At 34.3% G+C, this 25,364-nt stretch overlaps 4 protein-coding genes across 5 annotated transcripts; all 4 read right to left on the reverse strand.

Annotated features, from left to right (window-relative positions):
• Positions 1–93: 93 nt before the first annotated feature.
• Positions 94–4,953, reverse strand: LOC145911279 (T-complex protein 11-like protein 1). 2 transcript variants are annotated; one of them, XM_082998566.1, is made up of 14 exons: positions 4,629–4,953; positions 4,210–4,299; positions 4,104–4,142; positions 3,890–4,033; positions 3,515–3,689; positions 3,189–3,362; positions 2,792–2,928; positions 2,079–2,163; positions 1,929–2,019; positions 1,239–1,411; positions 1,000–1,187; positions 700–906; positions 565–624; positions 94–503 (listed from the first exon to the last, which is right to left on the reverse strand). In XM_082998566.1, exons 1-13 carry the CDS (start codon positions 4,669–4,671, stop codon positions 599–601), a joined length of 1,572 nt encoding a protein of 523 aa, XP_082854692.1. In that variant the 5' UTR covers positions 4,672–4,953; the 3' UTR covers positions 94–503; positions 565–598. The 2 variants fall into 2 exon arrangements, with proteins under 2 accessions (XP_082854692.1, XP_082854693.1); XM_082998567.1 differs by having other exon boundaries at positions 94–511.
• A 283-nt stretch (positions 4,954–5,236) lies between these two features.
• Positions 5,237–8,282, reverse strand: LOC145911512 (nuclear receptor-binding factor 2-like). The gene is made up of 7 exons (XM_082998893.1): positions 8,150–8,282; positions 7,379–7,504; positions 7,181–7,277; positions 6,604–6,740; positions 6,383–6,537; positions 6,240–6,325; positions 5,237–6,169 (listed from the first exon to the last, which is right to left on the reverse strand). Exons 1-7 carry the CDS (start codon positions 8,213–8,215, stop codon positions 5,985–5,987), a joined length of 852 nt encoding a protein of 283 aa, XP_082855019.1. The 5' UTR covers positions 8,216–8,282; the 3' UTR covers positions 5,237–5,984.
• Positions 8,283–14,439: 6,157 nt separating this feature from the next.
• Positions 14,440–17,891, reverse strand: LOC145911537 (solute carrier family 22 member 16-like). Its single transcript, XM_082998920.1, has 12 exons — positions 17,637–17,891; positions 17,215–17,271; positions 17,003–17,075; positions 16,840–16,943; positions 16,329–16,483; positions 15,985–16,154; positions 15,529–15,657; positions 15,361–15,452; positions 15,163–15,297; positions 15,006–15,094; positions 14,842–14,944; positions 14,440–14,779 (listed from the first exon to the last, which is right to left on the reverse strand). Exons 1-12 carry the CDS (start codon positions 17,807–17,809, stop codon positions 14,527–14,529), a joined length of 1,533 nt encoding a protein of 510 aa, XP_082855046.1. The 5' UTR covers positions 17,810–17,891; the 3' UTR covers positions 14,440–14,526.
• A 2,376-nt stretch (positions 17,892–20,267) lies between these two features.
• Positions 20,268–24,931, reverse strand: LOC145911389 (uncharacterized). The gene is made up of 10 exons (XM_082998708.1): positions 24,635–24,931; positions 24,388–24,510; positions 24,185–24,305; positions 23,931–24,005; positions 23,650–23,744; positions 23,488–23,587; positions 22,160–22,302; positions 21,970–22,103; positions 21,153–21,265; positions 20,268–21,002 (listed from the first exon to the last, which is right to left on the reverse strand). The coding sequence occupies exons 1-10, from the start codon at positions 24,872–24,874 to the stop codon at positions 20,620–20,622; spliced, it is 1,527 nt and encodes a 508-aa protein (XP_082854834.1). The 5' UTR covers positions 24,875–24,931; the 3' UTR covers positions 20,268–20,619.
• Positions 24,932–25,364: the final 433 nt, after the last annotated feature.

A 25,364-nucleotide genomic window follows, 5' to 3' on the forward strand; every position in this document is an offset into this window, starting at 1 on the left:
CAGGAGTTAAACAAATCAACGGCCCACGGAATTGACGAAAAATCCTAATTAATGTTCGTTCCTGTAGCAATATGTAAGACAGCTCTCATAGAGTGCGTTTATTCCACAACATGTTGCAGTTTTTGTTATGACAAGTGTTCTTGGCCATGTTTGTAACATAGCGTCACTTGTATCATATATTATAAAGTATGTTTTACAAATGAAAACATCAAGACATTTCAAGGCAATATGTTAGGCAAGAATCTTCCATTTGAAACACCGAGCATAAAAAATAAAATGGTGAATAACACAGTAAAATACAAGTTCTTTAGTAGGTACTCAATTTTTCTTTTCACAATTTTATGAACAAAAAAACACATTACACTATAATTGCATGCCTCACTAATGCACAACTTCATTAATATTATTAACAGGTACCCTCCATGGATGACTAGGGAGACCATGACACATTTAAAATCATGTATCTATAAGCAGTGAACAGTTGTTTGGCAATGTCATGCAACCTAAAAAACTGCTGTATGTAAAAAGCATAACCTATTATATAGCCATTATTTAAAAACTTACTTGGCTTTCGACATACAGTTCTAAGAGGCACATTTCAGGTATTGTTGTGTGAAGGTAAACCTAGTTTGCATGGTAGATTAAATGAGGACAAAATAAAAAAGTGCAAAATAATGAATTAGTCATGAAAATACTTACTGATGATTTTTTTTAGCAGTGATGAGTAAAAGGGTCCATAAACTGCCCTATTTAGGTTCACCAGTTTGGAATATTTCATGGCTAAACTTTGTATTTCTTCAAGTACAAGTTTTAGTGCTGCTGGTACAGGTGGAAGCTGAGGCCTGCTTCCTGCTGGTATTGTCATTACATCAGCAGTTGTTAAGAAATGATCTATTCCACGTTTTTCTATTGTAAAAAAGTCATGCTGCATTGGACAAGTTAGGTTTCCACATAATAACACATTAAACCAATACACAAACCCAAAAATGTTAATATTACCAAGAAGTTTGAAAACATGACTTTGCTGGATGTTGTTCAAAGACATTAGCTGTTCTTCTAGGTTTTTTTTGTTTTGTGTTGTTAGAATAGGCAGCAGGGGTTTAAAATTTTGACAATATTCTGAAGTATCTTTCCACACTTGTTCCACAAGATTTTTTGTGAAGGAACTCAGCTCATTGTAACTTTTACTGCAAAATTAAAGTGTCAAAACATAAATTAAGACAAGTTAAATTACTTACAGATCAGACAAAAGAATTGTAAGATTTCGTTTCAATGTTTGCACAAAGCGGTAATGAGAGAAAAGATCAGATGATAAAGTTGGAAGTGATGTTAGAATAATGGTTGCAACCAAGATAGTTCTTTCAAACTCCAATCGAAGGTCAGCAAATCTTTCTTGGTCAATTGCAACTGTCTTAAAGAAAAATTTGAGTAAGTTTTGTATTATTTGATTTGTTGGCTTTTTCAATGGTATTCAACCTGTGGGATACAGCCCACGAAGGTGGGTCACTAGTTGTTTTACAGACAGCAAGCGTATTTTTACATAGATAATTTGAAATAAAACTTCAGTGATTAGTTTGTGACATCCAGAAACACCATTGTTATACAAGAACACTTTTGTGGTGGCACTACATTTTACTTGAATGTTCTTGCATGAATTTTATGGGCCATGTTTGTTGGAAGCTAAACTAAACTAGACAGGTTTAAGTTGAGTGTAAATTCAAGAAGGCCAGTTTCTAAGTTAAATATGTTTGTTAGTTATTTCTATTCAGTACAATGCAGATTTCTGACCTGCAATCGTTGATAATTTACTGCAATTTTTGTTTAGCACTGAGTGTGACATGTTGTAGGTTTTAAATAGGGGTTGATAATTAGGTTGAATTTTTATGGGTGATAGCTCTTAAAAAGGTTGAAAACGTCTATATAGAAACCTCTGGAAAACTTTGTGATTCATTGTTCCAAGTAAGGAGTTTTGTGTATGCTACTTTCAGCACAGCCAATGGGCTCTTTGCATTTGCATTCCTGAAATGCATAAATATAATGCAACAAAAATTACAAAATAAAATAACTCAGAGACCTACACTTGATTAGTTTGTGTCAAGGTAGGGTTGTGGGTCATTTCCTGATAGGTGCTTTCCAGCCATTTTTCAGTTGCAACTGGCCCACCTATATGAAAGTTATCAATTAATAAAATTTAACCTTTATGTGTATGTTATTAATTGGAAAAGTAGTTAAGATACAATATATTTTTTGGTGCACTTTATGTTAGCATTTCTTAAATGTTTGCAAAGAATTTCATAGAAATACCAAAAACTATGACCTTGTCTTGATTAAAAATAGTTTAAATTGTTTCTATGAGGTCATGGCCAATAGTTTGAAAACAAAAAACATAAACAGTTACAAAGAGTAACATTCGCATCAACAGTGCTCAGTTTCTTTAAATAAATATGAAATGTATTTTATACATGTATATGTATATATAGAAAAGGCAAAAAAGTTGTCACAAGTTTGGGTTACTGATTTAGAATGCAGGCAATACATTCAAAGTATATGTTACACAAAAGTAAATTGTACATCAATATATCTCTTTACAAATTGTGTCACTATTTGTTAAATGCTTCTAAATTCCAGTGTTTAGTTCTCATTGATATTTTACTGAGACAATGTATATAAGGAGCCTGCTAATTTCTGACTTATGTTATCAGATAATACATATATATTAAAAATTTAGCACATATATCACAGTCTAACGATCTAATATTCTCACAGATATCTGGCAAAAAGATGAATTCACCTGGAAGTTTGGAAAGTATTGCTGAAAACTTCTCTCTTTCATACTGAACATGGTGTTCCTGAATATGTGGAGTAATGGCAGCAACCAATGCATTAATTTTGTCCATTTTCATTACATCTAGAACTTCAAACATTTTCCTTGTAATACAAAAAAATACATGTCAACTCTTATGGGTCACAAAACATTTAATGTCACACAAGCACAACATTAAGTTGTAATATTTCATTAAGTATGCCCCTCCTGAGAGATTTTCAGTCATTTCATTGCAATAAATTAACTGCAATACTGTATCTTCCTATTAAACATGAGGGTTAGTGACAAATTTTAACCACTTAAAAGGAGTCTAGAGCAAATATGGTTTGGAACACCTGTACTACATGATACAACAGTAGAATACCTGAGAATGTCCACTGTATCTGTAATGGCATAGAGATCTGCTACATCTTGGTCCCGGACAGGTGCACACATGGCAGCCATAGTGTCAACAACAGAAAGAGATAGTTTATGAATATCCAAAGCTAAATGGTGGGCTTGTTGCCTCAACAGATCCATATCTAGTAACTCATAAATCCTAGTAACAGCAAAATTATATTTATGCAATGAAATTTCAATGTTTTGCACCAAAATATTCAATCTTAACCTATAAATCTATATCTTGACCAAGTTTAGTTTATCATTTAAAGTTGGCACTTTTGGCCATATAAAATTTTTTCAACAGTTTACCGTTTATGTAAAGTGGTAATTCTATCATCAGCAAGGAGGGAAAGGAGCATGTCTTTTAAATCAGTTAAAACTACAATCGCATGTTCAAAAATCGGAGGAGTCGCTTGCAGTTCTTCTCTTAATTGTTGCCAATGCGCATGGCACATGTCATTTTTTACAGTTTTGGTCAGTAATTCTGTAAAATTTAGTTTAAATCATATAAACTGGGTTTTGACAAATAATTGAATGCAACATATATTATTATCAAAAATAATATTTTATGATGCATATTATTATTATTAGTAACAACTATCACTTTACTCCAAGACGCTAAAGTATTTTGAGGTGAGTTTTTCCGGTACGAAGTTCTGCAATTGCAAATTTCACAAAACTAACCTTCACTACCAGATCTGTCTTGGAGTTTTTGGATGTTCAAATTTCCTTGTAAAGCAATCTCATGTGCCATTGCCAAATTCCAAGCTGAAGCTTTAATTTCAGACATTTCATTCATAGTTAAAGATTTTTTATTTGGAGGTGAAGCTAAAAATAGTCATAACCTTTCATGTAAAACCACAGTTGATTTTGCATGTGTGCAAAAAAACAAACTTACAACTTGGTGAAACTTTCTGAACAGGTTTTCCAAAGTGGCCTAAAGTGGTTTTGGGCTCGTTATAAATTTGTACCTCTATTAAATTTAAATTTAATATCTATTTCACCATTTAGAAGCGACGATATATCTCTTCCATTGGCAGGTTGGTCATTGCTGGAATTGTTGAATGGGCTTGATCTGTGTTCGCGTTTTGTACCTAAATCAAATTTTTATATTTTCATGATATCAGTCAACTATAATGCTCTGATGATAAGTTACATCTAGACCAGTGGTTCTCAACATCATAAGAAGTATTGGCATGTTTATGTGAACAAATTGTTTTATTCATGGCTGAATGTCCAAAACCCACATCACCATCGATTTCTCATCCATAGCTGTTATATTTTGGGCTGTTTGTGCTCAATTAGTGTTAGGACAGTTACAGCAATATTTGCTCTGGTAGCATACAAACAATATTACTTTTTAGTATTTATAATTTTACACAATACAATCTGCAGCACAGACCAATAATGAACAAAACTTTACCTGGCGCATTATGATCATTGTTGCTTGTCGACATTTTAAACATATACAGGCCACGAATGCCTTTTCATACAACACAAAGACGAACTGAGATAGACAGCTCAGTTGACAAACAGATTAACAGTTCACTGCAAACAGTACTTCGCTAAACTGAATTAATGGATAGAATAGTTGGTAAAAACAATCTGGCCAAAACTATGTCAACACAACGAAACATATCCACACCTCCCTTCGACAGAGAATTAGAATGTGCTGGAAGTCTTTTGTTATGGTAGTTTGTAATTGGGTCACTCAAGCAAATCCTGTTTACACCAGTGATCAGCTGTTGAAATTGTAAAATAGTGACGTATTTTCCGGTTGATTGATTTCGATTTCAAGTCATGATACAAAGTTGATCAGGAAAGTAGGAAACAATTGATAAATAAAAAAAACATGAAAATTCTTAATACAAACTGTTTTTTGCACGTTGAATGCTGAAACCATATTTTGCTAAAATGCGATTGTGACATTCCAAAAAATTACTTGACGAAGCTGGTTATGGCCACAATGAAAATGTGTAATCTCAATAGAACACCACATGAAAATGGCCGAGTATTCAAGTGTAGCTCGAGGTATAACATTAAATAAATAGTGGAGTTATATAGGTGGTCTGGATTTGTGACCTTTAAGCATGTGTTTTGTTTGTACCACTATGTTCCGTATTTATCCTTGAAAAATGAAGAACTCTTGTTGCCACTTGACCGCTTCCGATACCATCACGACTAACCTTTTTTGCAAGGGATCAAAATATACACAACCCGAGCACATGTTTAGATGGCCGTTTGGGTAGCAACGCTTTCATTGGTAACCAAGATGGGAATTTAATTTTCAAAAAAAATCCAGGCGAAATCTCTTATACTACCAAGCAAAGACGAAAACAGTTACATAAAATGCTGCAAACTAGAAGGAGTCCGAAAGCACTTTGGATCAAACTTGTAACAATAACGCGGGAACGAGTAGCTGGTACTCCAGAAATCGCGTGGAAAAAACACGGTGTTTGTAAATATATTGCATTCGGCGCCGCAAACATTCCCCATAAGTACGAAAGTAACCTACGTAAGTTCGTTCAACAGTAAGTTATCACATAATAGTCTGGTCGAGTCTTTCAACTTTATGTCCCATCACCCATGGATGGCCATTCCGCTTTTTTAATTCGTTAACATGGCAACAGCAATTCTTCTGTTCACGTTGAATATTAGGCTGGTCGGTTCGTAATGCTAAAAATTGAGTTATTACAAAATTTCGCTTGCTTATACCAGCCAAGCTATCTTTCACTGGACCATTAGAGTGTGGAACTAGCAAAATATTGATTCAATGCGCTCATGGCATCGGATCACTGGTGAAGGTGCAATTGTGATTGTCATCTTCCATGGCATTTGTAAGCTGAAGAGAAACAGTTTCGTGTTCATCAAAGTCAAAGTAAATTTCATCATTGCAGATGGAACTATGCATGGGTATGGCAGAACCAGGAACGAAAGCCTGGGTTGTTGGGGCATTCAGACATTCTGAAATATTACAAAAAACACATGACACAAACTTTATTTGGAAATTAAAAAAGAAGTTTTTTAAAATCACCTTGTGATGTTTTTAAACACTGGCACTGGTCTCTTTTTGTAAATAGTAGTTCTTCCTCTAAATCACTATTTCTTTGTTTTAGAGTACTGTTTAAAAAAGACATGTAAAGCCTAGCATTAAAACAACATTTTACACTGTATTACTTATTAGCATTTCTTAAACTCTCATTCTCTAACATCAATTTTTCAACCAAACATGATAAACTTTGGTTTGTAATTTGAAGTTCTTCCACAATGTCCAAAGGTGCTTTGGGATATTTTTTTTGCCCAAGAGGTTGCCCATTTGAAGAGTTTAAAAACTTGAATACAAATGGAACAAAATTATAACTTTTAATAAAATTTTATGTGGCCATCTCAGAAATTACTTGCAAAAGTGAATCAGATTCTCTGGGGTTGTTTTTGAATACTTCACCATTTCCTGTTTTTTTAATTGGTAGAGGTGGAACTGTGTCTAACTCCTCACAAGAAATTTCCTCCATAACTTCAACAGAATCCTGTACACCTAAAAATAAAAAACATTAGCCCTGATACTGATTACCCAAATCTTTATAAAAATATATTTTTTTTATAAATAGCAGCCAGTTGTTGTGACTTTGGTTTTTAGTGATTTTAAAGGTGGAATGTCAACATATAAAAGCAAACATTGCATTAGAATCAAACACAAAATTTTGACCATTTTTCAACAACAAATAAACCTACAATTTAAAATATAACAGTTACCATTTAAAAATGCAACTGGACATTGTTTTATTAAATACCAAAAGAGGAATTCTGATTGGTTTATAATGTATGTATTCGGGGCAAGCTTAAGTGCAAAATTAACATTTTTATACAGTAAACCTTGGTTAATTCAGAACTTCACCTAATGTGTATAAAATCAGAGGTACAAGCAATTTATTATAATAAAGAATATTTCATCTTTCACAAACAGGTATTACTTACAAGTAGTTTGTTGAGATAATGATTCATGTTTCTTAATTTCAATAGCTCTTTTTTTGTTTGTGTAGTTATCCAGCTGCAGCTTCAAGGTTTGTAAAACCTAAAACAATATTATTTCGCATTGAAGCAAAAGTAGTAGTTTTGATGTTGTGCCTATGTTGAGTGAAGGCAATACAAAATTATTTTTTTTCTTTCCCTTACCTTTATTGTTGATGTATTTTTTATGCCATTTAAAATGTGGTCCTTTGCTTGATCATAGCATTTAAGAGATTCTTCCCAGTTTCCTAATGCAACAAGCTTCTCTGCTTTTCTATCCAATAGATGTGCCTGACCATAAAAATTTACTAATTTTGTCGAAAGTTAGTTGATGTGAAATAACACTAATGGAAAAAATTAAAAATTTAATATATATATTGTATTTGACATGCATATAAATATCCAACATCATGAAAAAGACAGAGGAAGATTTGCTGTTTACTAAAAGCTCAAATTAATTAATGCTTGAAAAAAAAACAAAGAAACTTTTGACACTAAATTTATGTTGTTTAGTGATTCATAGTAAGATGTGTGTTCACATAGAGCATTATGCTGCAAAACATGTTAGTGTATTTAATGGAAATGTTATATCCAAACAACCAATTTTAGCGTTTCCATGGCCCCATATGCTCCTGGTAAGGATGTAGTTGTGGTGGAGAAATGAGTATTATGTTTTATTGACAATTATGATCTAATTACTTTTGTCACTTTTTGCTTTTTATTACTACTTGACTTTGAAGGGTGCCTCTAAAATGCCATTGTAAGCATCATAGGCATTGTAGGCATTGACAGCCTACGACTACGATGCCTAGATAATTTGACATTTTACAAAAAAGGTTACTTGAAAAAATTTTTTAACATGACTTAAAGTAAAGTAGTTTTATACTTTTTTCCAGTGTGTTTGAAATGAGGTATATGTATCAAATTTTACTTCACCTGATTAATTGGACTCTCACAAAAGACATCTATTGTGGTCCACTGGTAACGGTCTCCTTTACTCATGCTTCAAATATAACTTTGATGACAAGTAATATATGTCAAATATAATGCCTAAGTAATGGCAAAATCTGTTAAATTTATGATACAAGTTCCGTGCATTAGTTTAGTGTAATGAGCAAATTCATGTGGGCTTAAATTTGTTTTACGTCACAATAAAGGAGGGGTCAAGTTATCACAACACACCAAAAATTACGTCACTGTGACGTCACTGACCGAAGATACGCACCGACGAAGATTCTCGCCTACACGCACATACGCGGTTCTCCTATAGCAGGGTTTCTCAAACTTTTTCCAATCACGTACCGCTTATTTGTTTTTTAATACACTGCGTACCACCGTATTACTATACCATAACTGTTATGACATACCACCAATGAACAACAATTTAGCCAATATCACCAGTTGCTTGGATTTCTTTATTGTGCATTTGTGACGCAATAGTATCAACGTGAAATTGTTACACAGTTGAAATTCACGATGTCACGTTGATACTATTGCGTCACAAATACACAATAAAGAAAACCGACATCATGCATTTGCAGCGGTTTTGGCTTCTGCAAAGTGTGGCAAATTGTATAGAGTAGACTAAATCGCGTACCACTTGAAAAGCTCTCGCAGTTTGAGAACCACTGTCCTATAGGCATCGGAAAGGCGACGAAGGCACAACAGCAACGAAGAAATATGTGTTTACGCTTCATTGATTATTCAATAATTTAAACCTATTACAAGCTTGAAATTGCCTACGATCAACCACAAGGGTATCCAAAAGCAATATAAGAATAAAAATAAAGCTAAGCATAGCGCGTATTACCGACGTTGGCGGTAAATATATCACAAAGTGAACAATTGTATGTCGCACAGACTTAATTTTTGTCACCAAACCACCATACTTGAAAATCTAGGCGATAACAAAATATTAACCCTATTTAAATTGACGAAAAACTTTTGTTTGTGACGTAACACCTACATTTTACAATTGGTTGTCACATGTTACGAAGAAGAGCACCTATTTGATTATCGAGCTCATTCACAATCAAATCCGACAAGTATTTCTCTCAAAAATGAACAAAACGTTAACCCATGTTAATGCGCTTCAGCGCCGCGTAGGTAAACAACTACCAACATGTGCAATAGTTCGTAACCATGAAGGAGACATCGCAGAAACTTGAAATTTAGTACGAATGACAAGAAGGGACATATAACAAACATACTAAAAACACAAGTCGCTACCTCTTTATTAATCCTCTTTTAACAACGATAAACTTTTGTTTGTGACGTAACAACGTTGATGATAAATGGATTCGATTAAAATTACAATCATCTTATAACACCGTCTCTTCTGTACAATCGTACCCATTTATACATTAATCGGACCAGTACTTTAGCTTGTACACCTCGAAACATACACACACTTCTACGCACTGTGGCGCCGTTTGCGGCAAGAGGGGGTAACCAAGTGCGGAATCGTACGTAACCATGAAGGATACGTCGCAGAAACTTGAAATTTGGTACAAATTACAAGAAGGGACATATAGGAAACATACCTCAAATTCAAGTCGCTACCGCTTTATTAACTCTCTTTTAAACGACGATAAACTTTTGTTTGTGACGTAATAAAGTAAGGTAGGGGTTAGTGTTGTAAAACAAAAGGGTTTGGTCGATTTTATTCAAAAACTCAACTGAAACTTTGGGGTTGTTTGCGTAAATTAATTAGGGCTATAAATTCGTGAGTAATATTAGCTCATTTCAAAGTTTGTGAATTTCCCAGCTTTTCTCATATGAAAGATATGTAAACAGATTGCAATGTGTTGCAAACGTGCTTAGATGTATTTCAGATCAAAATTGAATTGCCACAACCATGAAACAACCAATTCACTATTTTTGGGCTATATCCTAACACACTAATGAGGTGGAACATGTTCCTCCCTGTAGGCAATAAATAAACATTTTTGAAGGATTTTCCTAAATACAATCTACCCTGCTGCCCGCTGCTGGAGCTCATACACTTTTTATTTTGTTTGGTTAATGCACCCATAAGGTATAGAGTCGGTATATCTTTCAGGGCGTGTCCAAATGTTATGGTGATATCTGCGCATTCCCTTTCTGACGGAAAATACTACTACACCGGGCACAAAGTTTTTTCCAAAATATAAATGCTACGATTTCGTGTGGTATTTCAACTCAAATTTATAAACAAAAATAACAGGCAGTGTTATATTTCACGCCTAATAATTGAAATTCGCACAGATTTCTGTTTTACACATACTTGTATGTGGATCAAGTTTGGAAAAAATTCAGCAGGGTAGATTGTATATAGGAAAATCCTTCAAATAATGTTTATTTATTGCCTACAGGGAGGAACATGTTCCACCTCATTAGTGTGTTAGGATATAGCCCAAAAATAGTGAATTGGTTGTTTCATGGTTGTGGCAATTGAATTTTGATCTAAAATACAAGCACGTTTGCAACACATTCCAATCTGTTTACATATCTTTCATATGAGAAAAGCTGGGAAATACACATACTTTGAAATGAGCTAATATTACTCACGAATTCATTGCACTAATTAATTTACGCAAACCACCCCAAAGTTTCGGTTGAGTATTTAAATAAAATCGACCAAACCCTTTTGATTTACAACATTAACATTAACCCTAACCTTACTTTATTACGTCACAAACTAAAGTTTATCGTTGTTTAAAAGAGGGTTAATAAAATTTCAAGTTTCTGCGACATCTCGTTCATGGTTACGTACGATTCCGCACTTGGTTACCCCTCTTGCCGCCAACGGCGCCAGGGTGTGTAGAGATGTGTGTATGTTTCGAGGTGTACAAGCTAAAACACTGGTCCGATTATTGTGAATTTTGGTACGATTGTACAAAAGGGACGGTGTTAAGAGATGATTACAATTTCCATCCAATCCATCTATTATCAACGTTGTTACGTCACAAACAAAGTTTGTCTTTGTTTAAAAGAGAGTTAATAAAGCGGTAGCGACTTGAATTTGAGGTATGTTTCTTATATGTCCCTTCTTGTAATTTGTACCAAATTTCAAGTTTCTGCGACGTATCCTTCATGGTTACGAACTATTGCACATGTTGGTGGTTGTTTACAGACCGCGGCACTGAAGCGCATTAACATGGGTTAACGTTTTGTTCATTTTTGAGAGAAATACTTGTCGGATTTGATTTTGAATGAGCTCGATAATCAAAAAGGTGCTCTTCTTCGTATCATATGACAACCAATTGAAACTGATGTAAAATGTAGGTGTTACGTCACAAACAAAAGTTTGTCGTCTATTTAAATAGGGTTAATATTTCGTTATCGCCTAGATTTTGGTATGGTGGTTTAATGACACTTGTGGTTGTCTGTGCAAAAAATTAAGTCTGTGCGACATCTCCTTCAGGGCGACGTACAATTGTTCACTTTGTGACATATTTACCGCCAACGTCGGTAATACGCGCTATGCTTAGCTTCATTTTTATTCTTATATTGCTTTTGGATACCCTTGTGGTTGATCGTAGGCAATTTCAAGCTTGTAATAGGTTTAATTTATTGAATAATCAATGAAGCGTAAACACATATTTCTTCGTTGCTGTTTTGCCTTTCGTCGCCTATAGGAGAACCGCGTATGTGCGTGTAGGCGAGAATCTTCGTCGGTGCGTATTTTCGGTCAGTGACGTAAATTTTGGTGTAATGTCATAACTTGATCCCACCTTTATTGTAACGTAATTTGGGGTTTCCCCGGTTTCTGGAACATAGGTACGTACGATTCCGGTTGTAAAAGGTTATTTTAGGGGGGTCTTGGATTGTGCAACTCGAAATTGTCAAGTTTTTGATAAATTATTTTTGATTAAATTTGCAAAAACTAGAATTTATTTACTCAAAAAAAATTATCCTTAATTCAAAGTTTAGGTGATTCTGGCAGAATAAAAAATATTTTTTCCCTGTAAAGCGTTTTACGTCATTGATCACCATTTAACAAAAACAAACAGGTTGTTTTCAATCAAGTGCATTAGCGCCCTAACAGCAACAGAAATATTAGGTTTAGTCAAATTTGTTGACAATTGGACCTTTGCGAAACGTGCAAAAATAGAGCACGATTGTTTTTTTTATTTCATGTTTGTGCCCCCTTCCAAATATTTACACGAATCTCCACCACTGATTTTCACGACTTTTGCTGGGCGATAACAATTTTGCAAAATCTACGGCACTGACAAAATTAAAAAAAATATCGGATCAATAACCATTATTTATACCACAACAGCCTATCAGACGAAAGATATACATGGCAACATAGGCGTCGATTTATATGTCACCCCTCACAAACAAACAGGGGTGACAACGTGTGTACTGTCACCCCTGGATTTCGTTGAAATTTATTGTCAGAAAAACCACATACATGCGTTAAGCTAGTTTCAAAGACCTGTATTATCACCATCACTATCATGACAAACACGATCGTGTCTCATGGATTGTTACGCAACGCAGTAGTTGTTTGTGGCATAATGGTAAGAATTAGCATTGTTGCGTAATAGATTTGTTTGTCACTTCATAATTACTAAATCTACAATAGACCGAGTGAAACAAAAATGTCCCGCTTTCAGTAAGGGGGTTCGGAATTAAAGTGTTTAAAACTTTATAGTGCTACAACAACATGGTTCGGTGCAAAAATAAAGTGACAGGAAACGGAATTTGCGTCGTTTACCTATGTTTAGGGTGATATACGACTGACGAAATGTTTTTTGCGTGTTTCTAAAACCTTTCAAAACGTTAAAAAATCGACGCCTATGCATGGGAATTATAAAAAAGCTTGGGCGATATTATGTAGCCAAATCACAAACGCCCACATTGCCCAAAATGTGACTTTGATGGATATTTACTAAAAGAATGGTCGAAATGCGCATTTGTATTTAGTTCTATATGTGCCCTGGTCATCGCTCGACGCAGCATGTATAGATTCAGCCAGAAGGATTTATTGGGCGCCCCAGTTGTAGCCGTTCAGGTAAAGTTTCCAGGTAAAAAAAAACTACTCCTTTTTTCTGCACTAACTTATTAAATCAAGGCAAACCAGACAAACAAATCATGTTTGTTATAAATATTCGAATGGTAACAGTTTGCAAGTTGCTAAAGACTTTTCCATATTTCACACTATAAGGACACGGCGATAGTTTGACGTATTTTTCCAATCGGCATATTTTATTGATACTTTTCGAATGATAAGTTCCGTCAGGTTTCAACGCTTTCGTAAGTTCAGTAAACTCCAGTTAATCCGAATTTAATCTGTCCGAAGACGTTTGTTTCAAGCCTGACGTTGTGGAATTAGTATGATATACAAGTAAAAAATAATTGGAAATAAAACCAAGATATGTTTGTTACCTGAAGATTTCACTACAACACGTGCTCTTATTACCCCACCCAACAGGCTATTTGACTGTTACGTCATTCGTGCAGCATTAGTGGCGAGGATGGCCAAACGAAGTTACAATTTTGGGAAGAACGAATTCAGAATCTAACCACAGCAGAAATTCCCTCAATGCTTACGAAACTAAAGTTACACATGATTTGTTACCGATTCGTTAATAAAAATCTTTGGATAATACTGATATTTAATACGGATCTTCGCCTATTTCGGATCAAGGTTGCTCTTTTGACATCTCGTAATCCGTATTTGGGTTGATTTTCCTAGTTAAATCACGTTTTTGTTTCATATTTATTCTTTACAACTTCTTATAATTACACTGCGACATCGATCTAACTGCTGTTATTGTTGCGAGTATGACGTAGCAGTCAAACCGCCTTATGTGCTTTTTGTTGTGTTCAATTAAGGCGATTTTTACCAACATCGGTGAAACTGATGTTATGGTGTAACAATTAAGTAGTTGTTATAATGCAAAGTTGAAGCCGGAAAGTCAATTCACCTTCGCATAACAAGAAGTATTTTTTTCCGGAATAGACAAAAATCTGGATATTACAAGTTTTTTTTGTCCAGACAAGATCAACAATCAATTTTTTTTTTGATTAGGCAAGGTTTCAAATTAATGAAGATCTGCTGTATTTTGGCCTCGGCGAAACATTTGATTAGGCGAAGTTCCGCCATGTGCACAGTACAATTTCACCAGTGAAAAGAATCATTCTTTTATCAAGGTTTAGGCACTACTCCTGTATACCATTGGCATAGCCCACTTAATTTTCCTGTTTTCCACATACAGCAGTGCTTATTTTACATGTAAAAGTTTAATGATGAAAAAACAAGATGTCATAAGATAACCTGGAAATTCATTTACAAACAGTTCTTTTATTTACCGATATTCCTATAATTGAAGATCTTCATCTGGACCTGTCAGATTTTTTGAGTTTGAACGAAGGTACATAATCTCTGCCTCAGTTATGGTTTGGCAAAGATTAGTATCAGAGGTTTCAGGTAAAGTTATAGCAAGCACACCAGCAGCCAAAGATATGGCCCCATAAACAAAATCTGGGACAAATCCAGCCACAAACATAACAAAAGGAGTGCAAATACTACCAATACGGGCAGACATGCTTCCTAAACCAACACCATTGCTTCTGCAATTAAATTTACATTTTAAAACTTCGAATGAAAAAACACATATGCAGTATGGTACTACCTGACAACAGTAGGATAAAGTTCCACAGTAAAGTTGTATAAAATATGAAATGAAGCGGCAGCACCCACCTTTCCAAATAATGAGACATAACTCCTTTCCTGATCTTAATACATAATGCAAACAAAATTACAAAAATGAGGAACCTTTGAAATCATTGAGCTTACCCCTGGAGTTTAAGTTTAATATTCCATTAACAACACAACCCAAGCATGACCAGAATATGGCAATTGAAAGTAAAATCCTTCTTTCCACCCTGTAAACCAACACAAATATTTTTTACACATAACACCCAACCAAGAGTAAAAATACAACAACAATCACCTGTTAAAGATTGCCAAAATGAAAATAGAAACCAGAATTTCCACACCCGCATTTAAAGCATTATTCATAAAGATGTTGCCATATAATGATCCAACATTTAAGGACAGTCCATAGAATAACAATCCTGATGAAAACCTTTTAAAAGCATGTGGAATTGAAAAAAAACTGTTTGGATTTCATGCATTGCAGATTTCTTACCAAATGATCATAACTTTCATAGTAACATAACGCATTCTGCGGGGTTTAAAGAGATCAAGTGAAGAATATTGTCTTGGACAAGCACTTACAGACTATTAATAATACAAAATAGCATTAAATTACCAAAAAATTTGTACCCATTTTTTATATCCAGCATTTTATATTCACCGTTTGCAATTTTTTTTCCCAAATGCTTTCGTTTGGTTTCATATTTGCCTTTTTAAAAAAATGTTTGGCAATTTTTATTCCAGCTTTGTTTTTATTGTGTGAGAAGAGCCATCTTGGTGATTCTGGCACCTACAAAGTAATATTTACTTGCATAAAATATGTACAAACATTGTTTTCATGCATGTTAGACACAACCAATGATATCAAAGTAATGATAGGATCACTTAAAATCACGAAAACATATTGAAATCAATGCCAACACTTGTGTGACACTCACTTTGACAAAGTGTTTAAATGTTAATAATACATCCACATTTACAAATTTATAAAAACCTGCAAAAATTAATGAGCTTTACCTTACATCATCAAAGATGAAAAGGTTATAATTTAACTTCAATAAGTCAAAAAACAAAATTCTATGAACTGGTTTATAAAGCATCACATATTTAATCTTACCAGAATCATTAGCAAAATGCATGGAGCAAAAAAAAGTGAGATTACAATATTAAATTGTCTCCATCTGGTGAAATAAAATGCAATTAAGGAATTTAATGCATGTCCAATAGCAAAAGGAATATGCATTAGCAACCCACAGACTGTTCTGTATTTCAGATTGATTTCCATAACTGCCAAAAGAATAATGTTACAGCTGATAATTTAAATTATATTACATATTGTTTAGATTCTCTAAAACTGTTTTACTTAAAAAACAAACAATTTATTTGAGAACTAAGGACAACTGTTGCAAATTATGACAAAAATAATTAGCAAATAAACATGATGAGTTTTGAAAAACTTACCATATATAAAAGAAACCATAAAAATGGGATAGCAAAATGTGCCAATCAGAAATCGAATAAAGATGAAAGTCAATATATTTTGAGACAAGTTTAAACATAAGCTTGAAACTAAGGAAGCAGTTGCTGCTGCAATGATTGCAACTTTTCTTCCAAATCTAAACATACATAGACAATTCATTGCTTCAAATAATTATAAATGTGTTGATGAGTGGGTGTAAAAATGTGTTTTTCTGTTAAAAATGTAATTGAATGACCCGTACAAAGATGGTTCCCAATCAGGGGTAATAGACCCCCAGGGATTGGTGCAAATTTTTAAGAGGCCAGCTAAATGTTGAAGGAAGATTCTGTCATGTTCACTCTTTACCAGCTTTTTTTATCTAAGTGCACCCAGGCAATGCAACAACAGCCACTCAGAAAAACAGAGCTTGTCCTTGTATAAACATTTGTTCAGTGATGCTCAGATAATATTTATTAAACGATTATAAACCATTGCACTAAATAATTATGTCACCTGTCAGATATATATCCAAACAAAATTGATCCAGTCCACATTCCTGCCATATATACTGATGTAGCAATAGACCAAAGGATCTTTTTGTTACAGACAAGGTTAAACTAAAAAAAAATTGTTGCAAATTAACAAAAAATAGACTAAAGCTATGGAGCATACTAACTTCCATTAGCACAGTGTTGCTGAAGTGAGATGGTAAAAAAATTACTCCATCTTCACAGCATGTCAAGTTGTCCCTAAACATATGTACAACTTAGAATCAGATTTTTAAATAATCCGACTTGAAAATACAATAGTAAAACTATAAATTTTCATAAAATTATGCAATATTGTCTCTGGCACATAAGCAGTCATAAAAACGATATAAAAATTAACCTTTGCCATTCCGCTTGTTCAGGGAGAGAGATGTTGGATATGTCGCTTAGATTACACCTAAAATTAAGCAAATATAAAGTTATGGATAAAAGTACAAAAACGTCTTTTTTCACATCCGTTCATAAAGATATTAAATCTTCACAAACCAGTTGTTGATACAGAAATATAAGCCAGAACTTATAGCCTAAATCCAAAACCTTGATACATAATTGTACATTTTCCACCTGGCTTTCTTAGGTCCCACCTTGCAGATTTTTATTAATGGCCTAAAAAATTGAATGATTACATTATTGCAACATAAAATTTTGCAGAAAAAGAGCATTCTGTAAAGAAAAAATTTTTTTGGGCAGTAACCTATGTATAGTATGAACATTAAAATTGGGAGCAGACAGCAACACTTCCGTCCCCCTTTTTCGTTTTACCTATATTCCACAGGAGCTGCATAAAATACAGGCGCTAAAGTGTGCATTCCAAAAGGTATAGCGTTCCAGTACATGATCAACGTTAGCATACATTGATAGCTCCATGCTTTCCCACTAATACTAATTAAAATTAAATCAAAGTCAACCATATTTAGTTTGTTTTTCTGCAACATTGGAGAAGGCTTTTATATAAAAAAAATTCAACAAATCTCCACTACCACTACTAAAATTCCAAAAACAAACTTAACTTTCGTCTTTGGCGCCAAAGTGAGACCTCGTGAATGACAACAAAATAATAATATACATGTGAGTCCAGGACTGACATCCTTCCACATTTCTTGTAGCAGGTACTAGGTAGGGATGTGCCAAATCGGAAAAGATTCGGATACGACATGCACCCAATATTCGGCCGAAAAAAAGACTTCGCAAAAACAATTTTATTCGAATCCATTCCTTTTATTTAAAAGTTCGTTCAAAAAGCTCATTAATCAGGTACATTTTTACGAAATTTTGTATATTCTTCTATCCGAAGCTTTGACCAGTAAGTTCAAGCAAAAACATATGATAACTACAAATCGAAACCTATTTAAAACACTGTATATAAAGATAATAATAGAAAGATCAATATTTAAAACGTTGTAATATGTGTTGTGGATTGGCTAAGAATTATTTCGTGTATCACAACATTTTGGTTTGGAAGAGATGTATTTTCGTAAAAGTCGCCAATTGAACAATCACGCAACGACCGTCAGCTACAAACAAAATAGAAATTCCCTCGAAAAGCAAAAAGAACAAACACAACAATAAAACAAATGGCAGCACACACATAAGGAGACTCACTAATTCAAAGAACTATTGCCTAATTACTCAGTTTCACAATGTTTAAAGCCGAACACAGTTTCGACACTCATTTGTTCCGGTGGCAACAAATGCAGTTTCTGGGACAATCTTTGGAGCAGCAATTATTTCCCAAACGTTTATTTCCATACGCGCCGTTTAAATTTTTCCTGTGAATCTAAAAGCCTCTCAAAATCATCGTCAGATTCCGATTAAGTGGATGGTGAATTGCAACGAACTGCTGTTAAAGATGGGGATCAGTTTTCTCATTCATTTGTAAACCCTTGATTCGAATGGCTAAATCACATGAAGCAGCTTTTGTGCCATCTTGATGAACATCTGTCAACAAAACTCAGTTCATAGAATCAACAAAAGAGTCAGTAAAATTACGTTGTCCGAGAAAAATCTCTGCGCTTCATTTATTTTGTAATATCTTCATCAGCAGTTCGCCCTTTGATAGAGAAGTTGAAGAAACGATTTCATTAAAAAAAGAAACCTGTGCTAAAACTTGCCGCTTGTAATTTTTTGTTGTGGAATGTTACTTCCAGCAAACGTTTTGTCCACGTGGTCTCTGACAAATTAACATCCGCAAAAGCCATGTCGGAGAAAAATGATCTATATTACAATAGACGACATATCATGAAACATACGTACCCCCTTTTCACTTCGCCTTTTAGGAATTGCGTCAAATTTGAGAGTTTTTGCAACAAACGGAACTTTCCTTACGCTGGCAATTATGTTTGGCGATGATGTAGTTGCAGATTATGCAATGCACATGTGGTGAATTTGTAAAAGCCTTGCAGCAGCCTCTGATGGAGATTCTCAAGCATTAAGATGGGTGGTTTCTTCGGAAGTTGTATCGCCTTTTTTTCGTAATACGAATTGGGCGATCTTCAAATAAGTGAATTTTCCACGAAGCTAATTTTTTTGCTTCTTGGGTAACTAGATTTGGCACATAATTTCGGTCTAGTGACATACCAAGTTTGCGACCCAGTTCTGCATTAAGACCGATAAATGCTGGTGTTGAAAATAATCTGATCAGAATTTTTTGTAATCAATTCGATGATATTCCCATTGAGACTGCCAAAGTATGAATACAGCAACACTTGTTTGGAGCTGGAGGAAGACGCACACGATTTGACTTCCATTCTTTTCATCTCCAAAAGTGGTATAGCTGCGAAATACTAAAAAGGTGTGTACAGTAGGCCTACGTTATAGTTTATACCAACACCAGTCACGAAAATTAACTACGGAAATTATCTTTCAATATTACGTAATAATAAAATATTCAGTTATAATAATTTGGACAGAATTCGGTAATACCGTACATATTTCAGTTAAATAGTCTTCAATTCGGAGCATTGTTCCGTATTTTTATGTTGCGGTCTAGATTAAACTTTTTTTAGTGAGTTGTCGGTACTGGCAAAGCTACGTTGACACGGCGCAAACAAATTTGGTCACAACGCTATAAGAAGTTCGAGAGTAAAACTGTTGTCCAACAAAAGCCAATCCGTTTCGCGACCCCAAAAATACAACGAAGCAAAGAATTTCAACAATAGGTCATAGGAGATTGTAGGCTATAGACCAAACATTCCTGACCACGTTTTGTTCCAAGCCATTCTTTGTTAGATAATCAAAAGTTTATCTCATTGAATTCGCAATTTACTGTATTACTTTTTCTTTCAATCGTAGGATGTCGATTTGTTGGTTCTCCTCCCACCTTCGATTGTTGATAGTGGCAGTATCCAATAACGACCAAAACAGCCTAATTTCAATTTACCATTTTGTGTATAAGCGATAGTCCCACAGCAGGTTTTGTATGTATGTATAACTTCTATATAGTCAGCTTAGTTTCGCAAAAAAACAAGCAAATTTGTTGCACCGAGATAAAAAAAGGTGTGGTTTTACCATTTAGCCAGTGAAGGATTTGCTTTAAATTATACCAAACTAAAAAGATGAAGCGTAACATATTTCTTTTTAAAACACACACAAATAAAGTGGATTTTAACAAAATATGTGTAAGTTTGCAAAACATATAATAATTCATTCATGCTTGGGTATTTTTTGTAAGTTACAAAAGTTCTCTGTTTATTGTACAATGCAATAATTTAAGAACAAAGTTATTGTGATTACTACATGCAAAGATTTAATTAGCGGTTTGTGGCGACATAACAGGAGGGAGAACAGCTTTTGTGGAAAAGTTATTACTGTTAGATCGAACATTGCCGACAATTTGGCATGGGTCAACTGTTGGTCTCAGTCTGTTGTCAAGTCTTGTGCTTCCAAGCAATCTCAGTATCGGTTTTGGCTGATGAACATCGTCGACTTTCTTGGATGCTTGTGATAAACCTGCGGGATATTTCTCTTCTGGTCCACTTTTTATTAGCCCATGTTCCCGTATAATAACTCCAGGTGATGCATCTATCGTATCAATTAATGATGGGGGAAGTGGATCAATTCTTGCTCTAGGGTGCCTTTTTCGGTACGCTGGTAGCTCAATTAGTTTGTCTTCCGATTTAAAAATCTTGTCTGTAAACACAAGAGGATGTAGTAGTTTATAACAACAATTTATGACAGAGTATTGACCATGTTTCTTGAGACTAACATATATGTTTCAAAAACAGAAGCAAAAGGCTATACAAAATCATAAAGATGACATGAAAAGCTTGATAGTGGTACCTGGAGAAATGTGATGAACACTAAGTGCAGTTTTACGATTTTTTCGAAGTGGTGTGGATGCAACGCTTCTGCCTAGAGTTGTGATTGATTTTTGAGGTTGAGATTTCCAATCTCTGGAAATGATACATTATGTTGCAAATAGAATCAAAAACAAACTTAAATCAAAAACTTTTCCTCTCATTTTTTGATGAAACCAACCACACAAGTCAGTGTTTGCCACAGTAAAATAGTTTAAAATTGTTAAGGACCAGAAAGCATTGTACTGGAATACTAAACCCATGTTTATTTTGTGCACAAATATGTATTTAAAAAACTTTCCCTCTAAGTAATAATAAAAACAATCAAAAATTTGAAGTGAAAACATGTAAAATACATTATTGAGGGCTAATTCACCAATACAAGGTAAATATGGCACTGTTTGATGTATGCTAAATGATAAATTCAACCAATTCATTTAACTTAAGTTTCAGTATTATTTGTTTGTTGGACTGTATAACTAACAAGAGGCATTATCAAGTCAAAGACTCAAAAAAGGCATGTTAACTTGTGGCCTAATTTTTACCAAAATAATTCATGAATTCTACTTCAATAGAGGATGTATTAAATGATAAACTTTAACTTGGTTTAACCCATAAAAAAATTGGCAGTTTATTTATTTCATTAGTTTTCTTTTCTATAATACTTGAGTAAAATACATGCACAAAATAATTATTTGAAGAAATGGGTCAAATAATTTAGTTGTATATAGTATTTTAATATACCTGTAGATATATAAACTTAACAAAATATTTTTAATACATATTGCAAGTTTTATTACTGGGTTGTCACAGAAGACTCATCAGTGTGATTATAACTCTTTTTTGCTTTCCGAATTCTGCCAGTTCTTAGTGCAGCAAGTCTTTGTGCATTCGCTTCTGCCTCTGGATCAATGATGTCATACTGTACCCGAACCTTCAAAATACAGAAGATGGAATGACTGTTTGCACAAGTGAACATTACAAACAAACCTTGTGTGTTGGCAGTGTTTGTGTGTTTAACTTCATAACTCCAACAACATTTCCTTTCTCATCAAATGTAACTTCTCTATTGCCAGGAGGCCTTCCTGCTTGAACTTTAAGCAGGGACTTTTGTGAAGGTGACAAGTGGGCATCTGAATTTAAAATTAAATATGAACATTGTAAAAACTGCCAGAAAACTTTGTTGTATATGCTTGAATAACCACTTTAACATCATTTTCTATTAGCATGATGGTAATTTCATGTTTTTATACATCCCATGTAATTATTCCATTTTGGTACAGTAATGTAGATTTATTGATTTAAAGAGTTGCCTGTGCATTATGGAAACATAATCCTTCAGGGACAAGAAACATCAAAACAAATCCATTTAGAATAGCAGACAGTAGGCCCGTTTACATGGCGGTTTTAGATGGATTTTGAGCTGACTTGCCAATCCGGCATTTATAAATTTGAAAAAAGGCAAACGTTGCTAATCCACTTTAGCTTCTGCAACACACAGCGGCTGAGAGATGGATTGGATTTAAAGACTTTTTGGCACCAATACACAAATGATTTGGCTGCAAATTGTTTTGCATTGTAACAAAATAAGTGGTGAATGGATATATTATTAAAGCTGGCATCACAGAGGCACAAATAAACTTATTTAGCATTTTTCTGTAATGTTCAAGCATTATTAAACATGGCAAACTCATGTGCTTTTACCCCAATTTTTTTGCATTTGTAAGAAAATGACAAGCTGTGCCACATCAATTTATTTGTTATAGAGTTATCTAGTATGAATTGGGAAGGTTGCAAATTTGACAGATACAAGCTTATGGGTGTAAGAAGTTAGTATATTTCCTTTCTTACGGAATTTAAATTAATTTAATGCATTCTATAGGCTCCTGTAGTTTTGAAGAGTGCCACCTTTCACTTGTACCAGCCTACATTTTCAACCTCATAAAGAGTAATATACAACTTTCTTGTAGTCTTTCCAACAACAAGATGCGAAAATGCAAACCTTTCTTGTCTTAAAACAACGGATTGGATTAGGCATGCAAATGGGGCTAATGCACAATGTTTATAAGTGGTCTGTGCCCAGTTGTTTAGCCAGTCACACAGCATTGATGACACATAATAGGTTCAGACAGTGTGCACAGTCTGCAGGTCATTAATCATTATTGGTTCTGTTGCCTCCACAAATTTATTACAAATCAGAAAATTTAAAAGAATATAAAAATTTTAACACATTGCATCTGATTTAGTTTACCACCTGAAAAATCTTAACATAGTAAAATGAATAAAAATTCTCAACATGTTAAAATGTTAAAAGTTACCAGATGTTTGCTGCTTTTGATCTTTAGGTTGGAGGTCTTCAGAACTTATGTCAACCTCTGTGTAATCAAGTTTAGGTGGAGGGAGTCGACCAACATGTCTCTACATTAATTTTGTTGACCAATCAATATTTTTTAGAGGTTAGAAACAATTTAGTAGCTCACCTTATAGGAATGCTTCTTCTTTGTTGCTGTTATTGCTGTATCTTGTAATGCTTCAGGTCCAGTATCTAAACTTCTTGGTGTATGCGAATTGTTATCTGCACAATGTTTGACAATGACAGCTAAGCTAATTACTGTGTTGTGTTGAAATCTAAGTAGATGGTCACAATGACACCTGTCAGCATATAAAAGCATTGTATGTATGTGGTACAGAATTAGACAATTAAGTTTCGTTGACTGTGTATTTGTTTAAACTTAAACCTGAAAAGCACCAAAAAACATACCAGCTAGTTGTGCATTGTCTGGAGATTTTTCTGAACTATCAGTATGTTCATCTGATATTGTGGTTGCGGTTGGTTCTATAAAACTTAATAGTTGTTGTGCAAATAGTTATTGCCTGACATAAACATATTGACCCAAAACTGCCAAAGACATTTTTCAGAATGCCAGGAACTAATTGCACAATCAAGACTATTTTTGTTATGTTTTTGTACATTCTTCACAGATAAATACTTTTTACCGATCGAGCTAACTGTACCTTGCATGAAGCCAGGGTCTTCACTTAACATGCTCACAGATGGAAGTGAAGAAGATTGTGGCCGTACAACAACAGGAACTGAGCCCTGGGCCCAGGAATCAATTATACCAGGTTCAGGCTCCTAAAAACCCACAACCACAAAGGGTCTATCGTATCGTGTGGTTTGTTGCCTTAAAACAGTTTAGCAGAGACATTTAACTCACAGAATCTTCTGTCCATCCAGAATCATGTGTAATATTAACTTCTCCAGCGTCATAGGGTAAAAATTGCCATTGTACAATTTTTAGCAAATCTTCTTTTGCTTGAAACACAGTGAATGGTAAAACCTAAAAATTATGGAAATTTTAATACTATAAAAACAATATTGCATCATTGTTTTAGAAATAGTACACTATGGTATAACTTAAGGCCATTCACGTTCCTCTGTTTTCCGAATAATTTAACACTTACTTGTTTCCAAATATATTTTTTGTAACATTCTGCAAGAGTACTTTCTACTATATCTTCAACTATTGCCCCAACAAATGCTGTATCTTCCTCATCTGCCATCAATCTGGCCCAGTCCCCATCAGTTAGTCGACCAGCCACAACATCACTAGAGACAGTTGGCACTGAAATGGACTGGGCACCACCACCAGCCCCTCCACGGCTTTTTTCTGCTCTTGACTTTGAAGCTGCCTGTCGTGACATGTTTGCCCTTCAACTTTTTGACACTACATTACAAATAATATTAAAACATGACACCAGCAGTCTGGTGGTAAAAATTACCAGTTTAAATTTTTCTGTTACATTGTTTTATTGTAGAATTGCTGGCAGTGTACTAGTGTATGAGCTATCATTTTTTTAATTTGACGGCCGTACAAAGTGAAGTTTCTACAAAGTGTATGATAATTATGACAGTTGTTAGGTCGTTGTTATAAAGAAACAGTTATGAACACGCAAATAAACTTGTTTAAAGTCCTATTTCTCGAGTGAGACTTTCCATCAATATTATGTACAGGTCAATGATGCAGAACGGTTGTCTTGACAATTGAAGTCTTTAAACGAGACGTTAATATATTTTACGTAAATCTAATTTTTTGACACTTAATGCTTGTTTTATCCAATAAAGTCGAAGATCAACAAGTTTAGACTTTTCTAAATGTTAATTCGTGGCGTTCACCTATAGTTGTTACATAAA

The sequence above is a fragment of the Ascidia mentula genome, chromosome 8, assembly GCF_947561715.1.
Source record: "Ascidia mentula chromosome 8, kaAscMent1.1, whole genome shotgun sequence".
Classification (NCBI taxonomy): Eukaryota; Metazoa; Chordata; class Ascidiacea; order Phlebobranchia; family Ascidiidae; genus Ascidia; species Ascidia mentula.